At 67.0% G+C, this 16,459-nt stretch overlaps 1 protein-coding gene across 3 annotated transcripts; it reads right to left on the reverse strand.

Annotated features, from left to right (window-relative positions):
* Positions 1-372: 372 nt before the first annotated feature.
* DUSP8 (dual specificity phosphatase 8) lies at positions 373-16,459 on the reverse strand. Of its 3 annotated transcripts, XM_086384093.1 has the most exons (7): positions 16,115-16,459; positions 10,295-10,632; positions 8,709-8,847; positions 4,935-5,101; positions 4,261-4,420; positions 4,007-4,130; positions 373-3,789 (listed from the first exon to the last, which is right to left on the reverse strand). In XM_086384093.1, exons 2-7 carry the CDS (start codon positions 10,523-10,525, stop codon positions 2,751-2,753), a joined length of 1,860 nt encoding a protein of 619 aa, XP_086240219.1. In that variant the 5' UTR covers positions 10,526-10,632; positions 16,115-16,459; the 3' UTR covers positions 373-2,750. The 3 variants fall into 3 exon arrangements, with proteins under 3 accessions (XP_086240219.1, XP_086240222.1, XP_086240221.1); XM_086384096.1 differs by lacking the exons at positions 8,709-8,847; positions 10,295-10,632; XM_086384095.1 differs by lacking the exons at positions 8,709-8,847; positions 10,295-10,632; positions 16,115-16,459 and adding an exon at positions 5,223-8,437.

Consider the following 16,459-nt stretch of genomic DNA (forward strand, 5'->3'; position numbering starts at 1 on the left):
CTCACACGCTGCTCACGCGTGCACACACATGGAGGTCTGCAGTGGGGTGTGGAACTGCTCCCAGCAGTTATTTCTGGAGAGGGGGTTGCGGGGAGCTGAAGGCCGAAACTGAGATTCCCTTTTATATAGTTCTACGTTATTTAAATTCTCAGTAGCTTGAAACAGCAAAAAAAAAAAAAAAAAGGCTGTTCTACATCCTACATCTGCCCCTCCCCCCTCCCCCCCTGCCCCCTGAGTTTAGGGTTCTGGGTTCAGAGCCATGAGTGGGAGGCAGTCTGGCTTTCCAGGTCCCATACCCTCCACCTCCTGGCCCCAGGAAGCCCCTCCACACCACCTCCCACCAGCCTGAAGAAAGAGGCAGCCAGACGCATGGAGAAAACACCCATCTCAGGATTTATTACAACACGTTGTTTCCAAATACAAAAGAAGGGGACAGGACAGGGAGCAGAGAGCGGCTGCGATGGGGGAGAGGGCGGAGAGGAGGGGCGGGCAGGTGGGTGGGCAGCCCAGTCCAGAGGGACCAGGAGCCGGGCGGGCGGACCTGCCACCTCTCCTCCGCTGGACTTTCCAGCAAATAATAGGAGGAGGCCAGGTCCATTCTGGGGACCCCATGCCAGGGCACTGGGCTGGCAGGAGGGGGGAGGGCCCTGGGGCCCCACTCCGCACCTCCCAGGGAGTGGGTGGGACTGACCAGGGAGGGGCTCTTGCTGGGTGCCTTGTGCCCCCGCATGGGGAGAGGCGTGGGCTGGGGGGCTGAGACAGGGACTTCTCCCTTCACAACGACTCACTTCAGCCAGTGTCTCAAGAGCAAAAGCCCCCACGTGCCCCGGGCCAGAAGCCACAGGGCACCGGCAGCCCTGGAGAAGGACGGAGGGAGGGGATCGGGCCGTGGGACCTGCCCCCAGGGCTGTGGGGCTCAACCAGTGGCCCCCACCACTGTCTCCTGGACAGCACAGGCGTGGGGCGCGGAGAGGGGACCAGTGCATCCTCCACACCCAGGGTCACCTCCGAAACCCAACGCAATAGACACACAGGAGGCAGATTTACATAATCAATAATAATAATAATTAACCAATAATAATAAATACTTAAACCTCTAATCCATAGATTGCAAATACAACGATAGCTTATTTTCTTGGGGGAACGGGGTGGGGACAGAGGGAACAGGAACAGGACTTTTGCTCAAAGGAGGTTTGACAGGACAGGAGCTGGGGTCAAAAGAAGAACAAACAGAATAAACAGCTGGAGGGCAGCTGGGGGCAGGCAACCCCCGCCCACCTGCCCAAGCACTCAGTCCTGCCCAGGCCACCCCTCCAGCCAGGCCTTGGCCTCTCACCAAGTGACCAGCATCCACTCCTGGATGCTCCAGGACATCTGAAGGTCGGGGGACACCCACTCCTGCTGCCAAAAGCCTTGGGTCCCCCTGACCCCAGATGGTGGGGGGTGAGGATAGCTGGGGCTTTTCTCCTGCCCTCACCCCCAGGCTGGCCCACCTGGGCCAAAAAGCTAACGGGGGTTGGGGACTGGCATGTCACCTCGAAGATATCAGGGAGACTTGGGAGGGGAGCGCTCCACAGGAGAGGGGTGTACGGGGTTTTCCTCCTCCGAGGGCCCTGTGGGGGCTGGCAGACATGGGGGACACCTCCAACATCTGCTCACATGAGGGGCCTTTAGCTGGAGGGGGCTCTCCCAAGTGAAGGAAAGCCTCCACACCCCACCCCACCCCCACCCAGAGGCATGAGGTGCCTCCTCTGAGAGGCACCTCGACCGGCAGAACAAGACCCTGAATCTATCTGCCCTCCGACCAGTGGAGCCAGCATGGCTGGCCCAGCTATTCCCACTGCCCCTCAGGGGCCAAGCTCCCCCTCTGCCAGTTCCCCACTTGGCAGCTGGCACTGGGGGGGGGGACCCCACAAGGTGGAGGAGAGGGTAGCAGCCTCCTCGGGACTGGAACTAAGGCTGGACCCAGGCTCAGACGCGAGTGGGGCTGTTCCACCTCCACCCTGCCCTGGGGACTCATGTCCCCTCACACTCAGAGCCCCCTTCTCTGCACTGCTACCCTCTTCCGGACCCCACCCTGGCCCCCCAACACCTGGCAGGCAACAGGCTGGGGGGATGGGTGGCAGGGACGCCCTCGGTGGCACTGAGACTTGGTGCCTGGAGCTGGCAGGGGGCTGTGAGCGCCTCCTCGGCCACCCCCCCCCCCCCCCCCCGGCTCCCGGGACACCCCCTCCCATCTATGGCTTTGGTGAGGAGCCGGGAGAGGAGCAGAGAAGGGAGGGGCAGGAGAGGACGCAGCGGGAGGGCAGGGAGGCTCTGCGGCTCAGTCTGCGGCAAAGGTTTTTTATCCTTTTTTCCCCTTTTCTTATGTAAAAAGTGCACGAAAGCTCAGCAGCCTCTTTGCAATGGTCAGCAGTGTTTCCTGGGGGAGGGGGCGGGGGAACCCCAGGCCTGGCACCCCAGCTTGCAACTGAAGGTGGCCTCATATTGCTTAGAAACGTGGGTTTCAGTTTAAATACCAGACAGTAAAAATAGAGCTCCGAGGACCGCCCGCACTGTTGCCAAATCATTGCCAGAATGAACAGCTTAAATAAATAAAAAATGGAAATATTTACTTCTCGATAAAAATCGCAGTAAAACCATTTACCTTTCTTTGCATTATATATAATATATATTTATAGCGGGCCCAGCCGAGGGCAGCCAAGGGCTCGGGGCGCCGCGTCCCCGCGGAGAGGCCGCTCCGGCCGCGGTCAGGACACCTCGATGACCTCCACGCTGCCCGAGAAGCTGGCCTGCTTGCCCAGCGCGGCCAGCTCCTCGCCGCGCGCGCGCCCCTCCACCATGCCCTCCTCGAACTCCATTTGGCAGCTCCGGCGCTTAAACTGCGTCTCGGGGGCCGGCTCGTCGGGCCAGCCGGTCCTCGCGTCCCGGGCCTCGGGCCTCGCCGCATCCCGCCGCCGCAGGTCGCCGCCGCCCGCGCCCGGCCCCCCGGCCCGGCCGAAGGGTGCGAACCGCGCGCCGCCCGCGCCCTGTGCGCCCTCGGGGCTGCAGCACCACGGCCCGTCGGGGGAGGGCGTGCCCGGGGAGTCGAGCGGCGGCGCCCAGCCCCCGGGGCCTGACGGCTGGCCAGGGCCGGGCAGCCCGGGTGCCGACAGGGCCGAGAGGCCGTGCCGCGGAGTCTGCCGGGTGGCGTCGCCGAAGTTCAGGCCGAGGCCTTGCGCCGGGGAGCGCGCCGGGGAGCCGGCTGGGGGCCGGGGCCGCCGGCGGAGCCGGGGGCGCGGGTCGGGCGCCGCGTCCGGGCTGTCGGGGCTTGGGGAGGGCAGGCCCAACGTGCCCCCGGACGGGCTGTCCAGTTTGCAGAGCTTGGGGGCCTCCCCCGGGTCCGGGGGCCCGGGGTCGTCAGGCCGCCGGCTCGGGGTGTAGGCCGATTTTATGTCCAGCGAGAAGGAGCGCTTGAGGCGGTTGGTGTCCTGGAGGCGGTCGGAGGAGAGGTGCAGGCCGCAGAGGCCCTGCTGCAGCGCGCTGGTGGCAGGTGCGGGGCCGGGGGCCTCCGCACCCCCTGTCTGTGCAGCCTCCCTGGAGGCGGCGTTCGCAGCACTCTCTGAGGTAGGTGGTGGCGGCGGCGGCGGCAGTGGGGCGGCAGGGCCCGGCAGGGGCTCCGGGGTCCCGGGGTGGGACGCCCCGTCGCCTTGCAGGGCGGCCAGCAGCTTCAGGCTGCGCTCGTACTCCAGCAGCTGGCCCAGGAAATTGAAGTTGGGCGAGATGGACGGGCGCCGGTCCTTCACGAACCTGGGGGAGAGCCGCGGGATGCGGGCAGGGCTCCGGCCGGGCCAGGCAGCTCCCCAGGCTCGCCCCAGCCCCCAGTGCCCACTCGGGGGCACCTAGCTGCTGGGCAGACCCCAGTGGGCCAGGGCTGGGCTCAGGCCTCCTCCCCGGCCCAGAACGGTGGCTCCGCGGACGAGCAGGTGGAGGGGGCGGGGCGAGCGGGTGGAGGGGGCGGCGCTACCTGTAGGCGTCGTCCGAGGACATCCCCATGGTCTTCATGATGTAGGCGATGGCGATGGTGGCAGAGCGGGAGATGCCGGCCAGACAGTGGACGATGACTTGGCAGCTGGACAGCTTGGCTTTATCTGGGGGCAGGGGTCCACGTGAGTGCTGGGGCCGCACAGCCCTTCCCTTCCCTCAGGTTTCTCCCGCCCTCTCCCGCCCCTGCCTTCCAGCCCTCCCAGGGCCTGGGTGAGAGGGTGCCGGCCACCTCACCGATGAACTCGATGGACTTGTCCAGCCAGGGCAGCAGCTTTTCACAGTAGTTGTCATTGATGGGAATGCGCAGGAAACGGCTCTCGCAGATGAAGTCGGGCTTGGGGCAGGAGTTGCTGGCGTTGAGGACGTAGCTTATTCCGTTTTGGGTCATCAGATCCTGGGAGGGTAGGGAACAGGGTGGAAGCGGGTGCAGCCAACTGAAAACTGGGATGCCCTGGAGGCGGGGCCTTGGAATCTGGTTCCTGGAGCACCCCCCGCCCCCGCCTCCCCCCCTGCAAGGCTCCTGCAAGACCCGCCCACAGCCTGCTTCCCGCTCCCAGGAATTTTAAGGCTGAGCTGCCTGGGCGGTGGCTTTACCCTCTTTCCGCGTCACCATTTTTAAAACACGGGGTTCTTTCAGGGCTGGCCAGGGGCCCAGTGACATCAGCAGGCTGGCACGTAGGCTGCAGAGCCAAAGGGGCAGGGAGCCGCCTCTTTGCCCAGCCCTGCCAGGCCCCGTCCCCGCCCTGCCCTGGTCTTGCCAGGACCTCTGGGGTCCTGTGAAACCACAGGCAGGCTCACACCCGGGCGTATCTACCCCTCACATCCACGGTCAGCTCCCCCACCCCCGCACCCCACCTCCCCACCCCAGACCAGCCCAGGAGAGGCTCCGGCTCCGGCTGCACACACACCTTGTTCAGGACATCCTTCTGAGAGCCCAGGTAGAGGTGAGGCAGGATGCGGGTCAAGCCCACGCTGGGCACAGGGAGGCAGGGCTGGGAGAGGCTCATGGGAAGCAGGGTAGCAGGCTTGCCCTCGCAGAGGCCGGGGAAGCAGGAGGAGAAGGTGGCAAAGCCCCCTGCGGGCGGATGGATGAGACGCATGTCAGGGGTGGGCCGGCTGGGGAAGGAGAGCGGCTGCCCAGCCTCCCCCTGCACAGACCCCAGCCCAGTCTGCCAGCAAGCCCCCGGCTGGAGCACCTGGTCTCCGTGCTGGTCCTGGAGAGCTCCAGGCTGTCCCGCTCCCATCACCCACCCCTAAGCCCACATCCCTCCTCATGCCAGTCAGGGGCTGGCCTCCCTCGGGACGCCGCTGTGATGCCCATAAAAGTGGAGGCCGTACAAATGACCAGTCAGCATGCAGCACACGCAGCACCCGCGCACAGGCAGGTTCAGAGGCCACAGGGGTCTTCACGCTGTGGCGTGGGGCCAGGCTGGGCCTGCCCGCCTCTCCCCCAGGGCTTATGCAATCCCTCCAGTTGGCTGGAAGCCCTGGGCCAGGCTTGGATGCCAGGACAGAGAGGCAAGGGCTTCTGAGGGCCACTCCCCCCCTGCCCTGGGCATGACATCACTCTCTGGAGCTGGCACAGCACACAGGGTCATGTGCGCTCGGGTTACGGCTCCATTCCACCCAGCAGGGGACGACGGAGGAGCAGAGGCTGGGCTGAGAAAGGAGCGCTGGGGACTGGGGCACGCAGGCCGCACGCTGTACACGTGGCCGGCGTGTGTCCTGCCTCCTTGCCCGCGCGTGTACATTGGACTGCACGTGGGCAGAAGGAGCCCCTCCGCTGGTCAGGAAGGGGCTGAGGGGGACCCACGGGCACACATCGGACTCAGCGAGTGACCTCGGGCTTCGGTGTCCTGGTCCTGCCTGCCGCAGACACTGTGCTGAGGTTCATGGAAGTGGATAAGCAAACAGCCAGGCCACGGCCGACCTGTCCCCAGGAGGCGGCAGAGGGGCGAGGCAGGCGCCCGCAGACACAGTTGGGGCCAGACCTGGCTGATTCCTGAAGACAGAGATGCCTGGCGACCTCGCTCTTCACCTAGACCCAGCTCAGATAAACCAGAGTGCCTGCCTGGTGCACTCCCGGGGCCCCTAACCAAGGCTGGACTTTGGGGGACCACCACCTCCAGGCTAGGGGCATGGAGGTATAAGCCTTGGAGGGGAGCCTGCTGGCTGCACGGGGAGAAGCAGGTGACAGAGGCACCGGCACTGCTGCTCAGGTCCCGAGGGGAGGCCGGGCCGGGCCCCAGCTCACTGTGCAGAGCCAGGGACCCCCGTGGGGGAGGGGCGGGGCCTGCACCATCTCTCAGAAGACCCTTCTCTGCCAGTCCCTTTCCTCTGCTCTCTCAGCAGCAAAGACAGGCAAGTGTGTGGGGTGGAGAATTCCACCAGGAACCCCCTCTTCCTAAGGAGAGCCTCTAGGAGGGGCAGAGATCTGCCAGCCTTTGCTGCAATTCCTGGAACCCCCAAGAACGCCCTCTAGGCAGAGTCAGGCAGCTTAGAGTGCTCCCTATAGCCTCCAGTCCTCCCATGATTTCGGGACACCCCAGGGCCTAGGAATGGGTGACATGGGAGGGCAGCATCTGTGCCAGCAGCCCTGGACCGTCTGTCCCCCACTCCCCCGGGGTGCAGCCCTCTCAGGACCTGGGGAGGTGCCCAGACCTCCCAGGGCTCTCCAGGGCACCCTCCTTCGGTAGGGTAGCCCCCCCTCCCCAACCATGCCTTGCAGGTCAGGGAAAAACGCGCGTTCCGGGAGGCACTCCTGGCCCCACCCACCTCTGTCACTGCGCGCTCCAGTGCGGATGCGGCTCGGCCCGGATTTGGGGGCGCGCCCCGGAGCCCCCGCTGCCCGCCGCAGTCCCTGCCCGCCGCAGTCCCGGGCTGGGGCGGCACCCGCCCTCCGCGCAGGGGCCGCAAGCGCTGGAGTCCTCTCCGGCCGGGTCGAGAGGTGGCGCGCAGGGGCTGGGCGGCCCGCGGCGACCACACCGGCCCGCATTCCGCGCACCCCTTAAAGCGCCAGGCGCGCGTCCCCATGCCCGCCGGGAGTCATGGCCAGTAGCCGTGCGGGAGAGGCGCGGCGTGGTCTGGGCACCGGCTCGGGACCCCGGCGCGGCCCGCTTCCACCGCTCGCTCCGCAAAGCGCCCCGCCCTGGAGTTCCCTTCTCCCTGGCTGTGCCGCGCGTCTCCCTGGCGCCCCTCCGCCCACCCACGGAGGGGTCTGTCCTTCCCGCGGGCGTCTGCCCAGCCCGCTCCGTGTGCCTAGCTCGCTGGGCCGACGGCCTACCTCTAACCCTTCGGCCCTGCCCTTCTCCAGGGTTCGGGTGGGCGCTGCCCCAAGCCTGTCCCTCCTCAGGGTCATGACTGCTCCCTGGCTTGCTCCTCATAGAAACGGGGGAAACCCTCTAACCCTGGGGTGGGGCACCGCCAGCTCGCAGGGGACTTCCCACCCAGCTCACCCGGGACTGACCAGCAAGGGCCCTGGGCAGCCCAGGGGGAAGTGGGGCGCTGCTCCGGGACCCTCTTCTCAAACGTCTGGGAGGGCCTCTGGTGTCATATGTAGCAAGGGCACACACGCGCGTGTGAGCACACACACAGGGGCTCCCGGGGGACTGCGGGCAGACCAGGACACCTGTGACACCCCCCTCCGCTCGGCCCACACAGCCCCAAGGCATATCAGCTGTGTCAGCTCTGCAGCTCTGTGGCTTCTGGCTCCCAGAGCTCACACATGCACGCACACACACACCCCCCCCATCCACACATGGAGAGCACAGCACACGCTCACAGGACCCGTTCTCTGAGGGGTCTGCCCGGAGCCCCGGCCCCTGGCAGCTGCTGGAGCAGTCTGCAGCCCCTCGCCTCACAGGAGGGCTGGCCTGGTGCCCCCAACGCCCGTCATGCTCAGGAGGTGCTCAGGGCAGGTGTCAGAATGAAGAGCAGCACCCTAGCAGCTGTGTGATGGTGGGGGTGATGCCGGTGTGGGCCCTCCCCCCACCCTCTCCTGCTGTAGTGCAGGGCACCCAGGCAGGGAGGTCGCACATCCTGGGGGACAGGCCCTGGGCCACCTGGGGAGGGGGCTGGCCAGTCTGATCTGGGGGAATGTAAGCCCCATGGGGACCTCCCCCTGGGCAGATAGCAGTGGTGATCAAATAGGCAGTTGCTAGGCTCCCTGTGCCAGCTGGAACATTCAGAGGACCCCCCAGTGGGGGATCAGTTCCTGCTCAGACTAGGGTTTCCCCAGGGTGGGGCCTATGCCTCCTCCCTCAGACTGTATGCGTGTGTGTGTGTGTGTGTGTGTGTGTGTGTGTGCGCGCGTACCTGTGTGGGTGGGGGGTAGCTTCCAAGGTACACCAGGTCTTTGCCTAGATCCCCCCCATTTCCCCTGCCTCAGGCCTGTGTTGGGGTTTCCCGCTGTCCATGTCTCACCTGCTGGTGGTGGGCCTGGGCCCTCGCTGGAGGTGGGACCTGAAGTGTGGGGGCCTGGGGGAGGGGGTCGGAGGAGTCCCTGAGAACTCAGAGCTCCCTAGCTTCGCCTCCACTGGGTCCCCACCGCCCCAGCAGACGCTGGGCCCTGGGCTTAGAGAGGAGAGCAGAGGCCGATCCGGAACGTGACCCTTTGGACGTGCCCACCCCTGCCCCCGCCCCCGCCCTGCCGCCAGCAGGGGAGAGAGGCCTCGGGAAGGCACCTGTAAGGATGGCCACGCTGTCGAAGCAGCCGTCAAGCTTGCTGAGCAGGATGGACAGGAAGCTGTCTGCGGCCAGCACGCTGGCGTCCCGGGTGCTCTGGTCGTAGACCACCACGTCCTGAGGCTCCGCGGCCTCCATCTGGGCAGAGGGCAGAGGTCAGGGGGGCCAGGTGCCCGCCAGTCGCCGCATCCCCTGCCGCCTCCACTGCTGCTGGTCAGGCGGTGGAAAGGGAGGGCCTGTCCCTGTGGTGCCTTGAAGGCAGGGAGGGCGGGCGCCCAGCCACGGTGTACACCTGGACAGCTGTGACTGTGCAGCCACAGGGCAGCCCCCCGGAGCAGGGAGGGTCGGGGGACACAGCCCCCTGAGGCAGCCACGCTCCCACATACAGTTAACAGACACTGGGGGCCCAGCCCCTGTGGAGGAGACGCGGGGCAGGCGTGAGTTCCCAGGAGGCGCATGCGGGCGCCCTGACCTCCGGGGCACAGGGAGGCCTGGCTGGCTCCCAGGAAGGCCGAGGGCCCCAGGAGGCACACGTTGGGGATTCTGAAGGCTGGGTGGGGGGACCTCTGGGTCTGGGGTCTCCTTCTGTCCCTGGCCAGTGATGGGGCCTCCGGAGGCTGCAGCAGGCCCTCCTTGCCCCCAGCCATCCCAGTGGAAGCAGTGGGAAGCTGGGGCCCACCGGCCCTCCCCTCTCCGCTGCCAGCTGGGGGCCCAGATGTGAGCCGCTGGGCTCGGAGCAGCTGGTAGCCCGCCCCCAACACGCTCAGCCCTTAAGCCCGCTGAGCTGCCAGCCCTGGGCCGATGATGTCACCAACAGCCAATGGGAGAGCATTCTGGCCCAGCACTTGCTGGGGGTTATTCATCACCGGATTCCCCTCACTGGAGGCCGCAGGGGACTCCCGTCTGGCTCCTCTCACATCCCAGCTCTGCCCCAAGCAGGGCCAGTGACCAAGACCCCTCCCTGAGCCTCTGGGCCGCCTGGGGAGCCAAACCTCCCCCACGCGGGCTTCGCAGGTCACAGTCCAGTGTGGGCTCGATGCCCCTGGGCAACAGAGACAACTGTTGCCTGAGGTGACCAGCGACGGTCTTGCAGGCCTCGGAGAGAGCTCCTGGGCCTCAGGATCCGGGGGAGAGACCGGGACTGGATGCCCCTGTGCCTGTGTGAGCCCCCAGCCGCCCGTCTGGTCCTCCTCTGAGTCCTCAGGGTGGTCAGAGAGGCCTAGCCGCCCTCCTCGCTGCCCGTCTGTCTCCCGTGTCCCCCCCGGCTCCATCCACAGCCCGGGCACAGCCACACCACGTGGCTGGGCCCTGCATGGAGGCCTCTGTGTGGGGCTGAGTGGGGACCCGGGCAGGGTCAGTGGCTCTGTGGGGAGAGCAGGAAGCTGGTAGGAGGGTGTTGAGTCTGTCGGCGGAGGGTCACCCTGGGGAGGAGCACTCTTGTAGTCCTAAGGTGGACAGGGGCGCTGCCTGCCAATGGCTTGGAATCTGACCCCGAGGAGCACAGAGCAGCTTCAAGGGCAGAAAAAGGGAAGGCTGCCCCAGCCCTGGCTCCCGGAGGAGCCAGAGAGACGGGCGGGCTGCATACCTGGCTGCGGGCGGCAGGCTGGATCAGCTCAGCAATGGTCACTTTGCCCTGCTGTAGCCGCCGCTTCACCAGCTTGGAGCAGCAGATGTTGACGGAGCTGAGTACGTGCCAGCTGTTGTACTCCACGAAGGAGCGGCTGTCGATGACCAGCGGGCCCCCGGGCCCGCCCCGCAGCAGGCTGGCCAGCCTCTTGGCATCCATCACCTTCCGTGGGAGCCGGTCCCCGGCCATGGCGCGGCAGTGGGCAGTGGGGAGGGGCGACCCCGGGAGTGGGCAGGGGCAGCTCCAACGGCCTGGACGTGGCCTAGGGTTTGGAGTGCCCAGGCATGGCGCCAGACCTGCGGGGAGAGGCGGACGGTCAGTGGTCCCGCAGGCCCCTGGGCCTCGGACGGGCTGGCAAGGGGACTGGTCCAAGGGCAGCGTGTCTGGGGCTGACACATGCCAGTGGGGAGGGTTCTCGCTCCCTCTGGCTCCTTCCTGGAGGTTGGGCTCCCTGAGCCTGCGGCTTTCCCGTTGGGGTCTGTGACCCTGGGAAGGGTGCTCGGGAGGGGCTGGTCCCGTCCTGAGCCCTCCAGGTCACAGCGCCAGCCTCTCAGCAGGACATAGCAAGGCGAGTGGGGACCACAGAAGGCGGGGCCGCAGGACTCAGGCAGGGTGAGGCCCGAGGGTCCCTCCCCCAGGCCAGGCCCCCCGGACGCTCACCCCTCCCAGGGCGCCCCCTTCTGCCCCAGCGTTGCCTGTCCTGTCTTGGGGATGCAGGTCTCTCCCCGCCCCCCACTTTCTGGACGGCGTGGCCCGCTGGCTCCATAAGCCGATCATCTGGATGGGGTGGAGGGCAGGGCACCGACTGGGCCGGGAGCTCTGCGTCCCAGTTCTGCGGGCCCGGGTTCAGGCACACAGGGGGCCAGCCTCCTCCTCCTTCTTCAGGGCTGGGTCACACACTTACGAAATGGGGGAGACACTATGATGGGGCACCGCAGACTCATCAGTGCCCTGGGGTTGAGGAGGCCCCTTTGGGGGCCTGGTGGGTACAAGGACTGTGGTGCGGTGGAGGGCACCCAAGGATAGTGGTCAGCGGTGAGTGTGGGTGACTGTGTAGGACCCTCGGGCTCAGGGGTGACTGGAGGGAGTAGGAGGTGGGTGGGACGTGAGGCTCTGGAGTCTGGGCGGAAGCCCCCTCTGATTTGGTGCCAAGCCTCTGCCACCACTGGCCCACCTGCCAAGACGGGCCTTTCTCAACGCCCCCCCTCCCAGGCCTCACAGTACCCAGGGAGGCATGCATCTTCAGGATGACGAGTTTGCTCGAAAGCTGGGGAAACTGAGGCTCGGGGGAGGGGTGGGATTAACCCAAGGTCGCATCAAGGACACTGGACAGAAAGGGGCCCACGGCCGCCCTGATCACCCGGGGTCTCTCCTCTGCCAGCTTGGGGGGTGGGGAGGCTGAGAGACGGACTCCCCCACAGGGCCAGCGAGGGAACTCCCTCGGTAAGCCCCTCGCCGGCAGCCACAGAGGGTGCTGGGGTGCGCGGCGCTTGGAGACACGCTTCGCCTTTCAGTCAGCACTGACGACCCTGGGGACGGTGGCCACTGTCTCTGCGCCAGCCCTTGGGATGAGCTCCCAGGCTCGTGGGGGGTGCCAGGGGTCACAGAGGAGGAGGTGCAAGGCAGGCGGGGACTGGCCCGCCTGGCATGGGCAGCCCAGGGCTGGGCCACTGGAGCTGGTGCCAAGGGAGGCCCTGGACAGTGCTGGGGCCTCGAGGTCCTGCTCACAGATGCTGCTCCTCAGGCGCTTGGGCGCCTTGATGGTGGGGGCAGGGCCTGGGGTGCAGACGGGGCCCTGCCCTCCTGAGGGCCACGGCAAGACAGTGGGTCTGCCTGCTGAGGGGCCCGACCTGCTCTGAGGCCTCTGTCCGCGTGCCCAGGGGACCCCAACTCGACTCCTGGTCGAGCGGTTTTGAGAGGTTTTTCCAAGTTCTTGCCTGACTCCCTTTAAGGCTGGGACAGGCCCCGCCTCCAGGCCCCCCTGACGCACCTGGGCAGAGCCTCCCACCATGGGGTGTGGGACCTGCATCCAGTCCAGAGGCCCAGGACCCCGACAAGGAGACCGTGGGGTGGGGACACCATGGGCAGAGCCTCCTCCCACGGGGGGAGGTGGGGCGGGGGAGGAGGCCTTTGCTGCCCCTGCGGCAGTCCTTACACTGCCAGAGCGGCGTGAAGGGGTGCTCACTGCACGAAGGGGAGAGGAGGCTGGCGGAGGGGCAGGGAGGTGAGGCCGGAGACCCGCGGAGGAGAGGGGGCAGGGGCTGGAGGGGTGGACGGCTGGCCTGTGGGCCCACCTGGTACCTGGTCCCCAGCCCCGGCTCCTGAGGAGCCTCTGGCTTGGCCCTATTAACCACTGTAATATTGTTATTTGCAGCTGAGGGGGACTCATTAGCAAGTTGGCACCTCCGTTGTTGCCATGGCAACAGCAGGGGTGCCAGGCAACCGCTGCTCCTGCGGCAGCAGGCGGAGCTGCAGAGCCAGGTCCACTCCTCGCCCGCTCCCCGCGCCCGCCCTCAGGTGCCCAGCAGCTGGGGGGGGGACCAATTCAGCCAGGCCCGCCCGCCCCTGCACGCCCCACCAGGTCCTAACCCTCCAGTCACCTCCCACATGCACAGGCTCACTCTCCCATCCTGGGGAGCCCTGCCCTTCCTGGGCGGGACCCCCTGCATTGTGCTGGCCCCCAGGCCCTCCTTGGGCAGACCCCTCACTTCCCCAGCTGCGACAGTCAGAGCAGGGCGCAGAGCTGGGCAGAGCAGGGTGGGGTGGAGATGCTGCAATAGGCCAGGTGGGCGCAGAGAAAATGGATGTGTAGGGGCTTGGGCCTCCCGGCTTTTAAGGACCCCCTGCAGGCTCAGCTGAGACCCTCCCCCGGGGAGGGAGCACCCAGAGCCTAGGTCAGCTGGGAGCCTGGGTCAGCCCCACCAGAGGGCAGCAGCCGAGGAGACAGGGTCCCAGGCCAGAAGCAGGAGGAGCCCCGCCCCTCCCTGCCTGCTGCTGGGCCAGGCCTGGGAGGCCACAGGCACCGCCTCCCTGCTTTCCTGGGGTCCACGGCGCCACCTGGCCCTCATGTGAAATACAGGCTGGACACAGCCCTTTGCCACTGGCCACGCTCATGGCACGTACTTACCCGGTTCCCACAATCCATCCCAGCCCTGTGTGCCGTGATTCACACAACAGTGCGTGTGTGCACGTTCACGTGGTCACTGCACGCATGTGTCCTCACCTTCTGCACGCGAGTGCCCGAGATTCCAGCACGCCCCAGCCCCAGATGCAGCCACAGCCTCTCCTCACCGGCTCCCATGGCCTCCAAGAGGGACATCCGTGTCCCTCAGCACGTGTACAACCAGAAAACTCCCAGCTAGGGGCATCCTCACCAGGGCACCTTGTGCTCAGCGTCGGGGGACGCGGGAATCCCAGGAAAGGCAGACAGAGACCCTGGCCACCACTCAGCGTGGCTCCGGCCTGGCGGAGCCAGGTCACCAAGGTAGGCCTCAGGCAGAGCTGACGGCGCACAGACCCCCGGTGCTGGGTTTCCGGCTCACTCTGACCCGGGGGCAGGCTTGGAGGCAGAAACTGCTACCCTCTGGAAGCCAGGAGAGAGGCTGGCAGGGGTGGCCTCTCACAGGCAGGGGCCCACGTGCTCACCAGGTTGGCTCTCTGCACCGCCCCCCAGCTCTCTGAGATGACTGGCACAGGACCCAAGCTGCGTCCACTCTGTCCTGGCTGCTCTTGGCAAGGCCAGGCAGAGCCAGCCTGACCTGGGGAGGCTATGGACTTGGGAGACAGTGGGGTGGGGCTCTACCCTCAGTGCCCAGGAGTTCGGGGCTGAACTGGGACTGGAGGGCTTGGCACAAGGGTCCTCAGGGAGGCAGGCTCAGGACGCACCAGTCTCGGCTTCCTCTGCTCCTGCCTAGCTGGTTTTATTCCCGCTGATCAACAGGACTTCTACTGGGCACCCCTCCCCCATGCTAACTGCCGGGGCCAGAGCCCACCAGTCACCGTCTGAGGTTCAGGCAGAGGGGGCCTCAGCCTGTGCAGTCTGACAGTCTCAGCCCGAGCCTCATCACTGTTGCTGTGGGCTCGCCCCTTCCTCTCCTCTCCTTGGGAGCTGCACATCTAGGAGACAGGCAGACAACCTCCGCTTCCTCCACCCCTCCTCTAGGCAGGAGACTACGGGCCCCCCACCCCCCACCCCAAGCTCTCTGATTGCAGCTTCTGGGCCTCAAGGTCAGCCTCAGCCTAGAGGAGAGGTGATGCTGGGAAGGGTCCTGGTGCGGAAAGGGGCTTCAAACATCTTTCTGCATCTCTGTGCCTGGAACCTGCCCTTTCCAGAGGCAGCCTCTGGGATCCAGGAAGCTTCCGGAGGGCAGCAGGGGACTAGAACCTGCCTAGCAACTCCCCCAGGGCCCTAGGCTGACTACAGCAGGAGGTATTTCAGTTAGACTTCAGGACGAACTCCCAGTCCCTGGTCACATGACCTGGCCATCTTTGGCGAATGCTTATCAACCATCTGAGGAGCAAATGCCAGGGACACCTGCCATCTTGGGGCAGGACAGGGGTGCTGGATGCTACCTGCGTTTCCTGGGCTGCTGTGGGAGCAAGAAGGACTCGGGGAGACGCTGGGAACGGACAGTCTCTCAGACCTCCACAGACCCCCAGGAGCAGAGGGCACAAGGCAGGAAGAACCCCCTCCCCTTCACCAAGCTGCGCAAGAAAACTGCAGACCGCACACTCCACCCGCCGCCTTTCTCCCCCATCCTACGGAGGCCGCCCACCCCCACCCCATCACTGAGAGCTCAGGCCCCAACGCTCCCCCTTGCGAAGTCAGTACATTTTTTGCAGCAGGAAATTAGAAGGTAAATTCTCCCAGAAGGGATGACCTCGTGCAGACTGGGCCCATTTCTGCCCCTTCCCCTCCAGGCCAGACTATTACATACTCTTCACCCCAAGGTGGGTGCACAGGCTGAAGGAGGCTGGTTGCACTCAGCCTGGCAGTGCCAGCCCCTCCCCCAGCACCCGCCGCGTCTGCAGCAGGCTGGCGGCTGGCCTTTATTCCGCAGAGGCCAGCTGAGCTCCCTGAGGTGGGGGTGCCCATCGCAGCGTGGCAAGACAGGGGAGAAGGCCAGACACGGAGCGAACCTCTCCTGAGGCTGCCACCCGCCAAACGCCCTGAGCTCCAACGGCCCAGGCCGCCGCATCTCCGCGCCCGGCCCTGCAAAGGACGATCCTCTTCAATCCTGGTCCCTGTGGTGGGGGTGCTTTTCGGGGGGGCACATGGGGCTCAGATAGATCCACGCTCGATCTTAATGGTCGTCCTCGTCCTTAATTCATGCCCCTCCCCCACCAAAATAAGAAAGAATCGCGCGTAGAAAGGCGGCGAAGCGGTGGCCGGGTGTGTGCCGGGCCGGGGTCCGCGGGGCGCCGCGGGAGGCGGGGGAAGGACTTCTCGGTCGGGTCCGCGGCGCTCCTGAGGGCCGGTGGGGGCCGCTCATCTCCAGGCCATCTCCTCTTCCCCGTGCCCGCCCCGCGCAACCCCCCGAGCGCTCCCGATGCAGCGCCCACCCGGCCGAGCCGGGCGCTCGGGCCGCGCGCCGGTGATCCCCTAGCCCCTCGGCGCCCCGCGCGTACCCCCAGCACCCCGGCGCCTCGCGCGTCGCCCCCAGGCCCCCGGCGCTCCGCGCGCCCCCCCTCAGCCCCGCCTGCGCCCCGCACGAACCACCCCCCCCCGGCCCCGCCGGCGCCCCGCGCGTCCCCCAGCCCCACCGGCGCCCCGCTCACCTCGCTCTCGCTCGCCTCAGGCCGGCACCCGGGACCTGCGCTGCGCTCAGCGCGCCCGCTCCGCCGCGCAGCCCATGGGCCCGGCGGGGGCCCGCGCAGCCGGGGCCGGGGGAGCGCGCGGGTCGCCGCCGTCGCCGCCGCCGCGGGGAGCGCTTGCACGGGCCCGAGCGCGCGCACTGCGGGCGGGCACGCGCGCATCCCACCCCGCGGCTCGGCGGGCGCGGCCGGGGCTGCTCCGGCTCGGGCTCGGGCTCGGGGTCCGGCGTCCGGCGGGGCGGGGGGCGGGGGCCGCGGAGCCGGCTTGGCCGCCGCGCTCGGCCGCGAGTGACAGGCCCGGGGCGGAGG

Source organism: Bos grunniens, chromosome 29 (genome assembly GCF_055505025.1).
Source record: "Bos grunniens cultivar Pamir isolate PY7600 chromosome 29, Bosgru_T2T1.0, whole genome shotgun sequence".
NCBI classification, from domain to species: Eukaryota; Metazoa; Chordata; class Mammalia; order Artiodactyla; family Bovidae; genus Bos; species Bos grunniens.

Excerpts from the sequence above, each read along its gene's own strand:
- DUSP8 (XM_086384093.1), bottom strand. The coding sequence starts at position 10,525 with ATGGCCGGGGACCGGCTCCCACGGAAGGTGATGGATGCCAAGAGGCTG. Across the intron at positions 4,131-4,260 it reads CAAGTCCATCGAGTTCATCG|ATAAAGCCAAGCTGTCCAGC; the intron begins GTGAGGTGGCCG and ends CCCTGCCCCCAG. Across the intron at positions 3,790-4,006 it reads TCCTCGGACGACGCCTACAG|GTTCGTGAAGGACCGGCGCC; the intron begins GTAGCGCCGCCC and ends GCTCTCCCCCAG.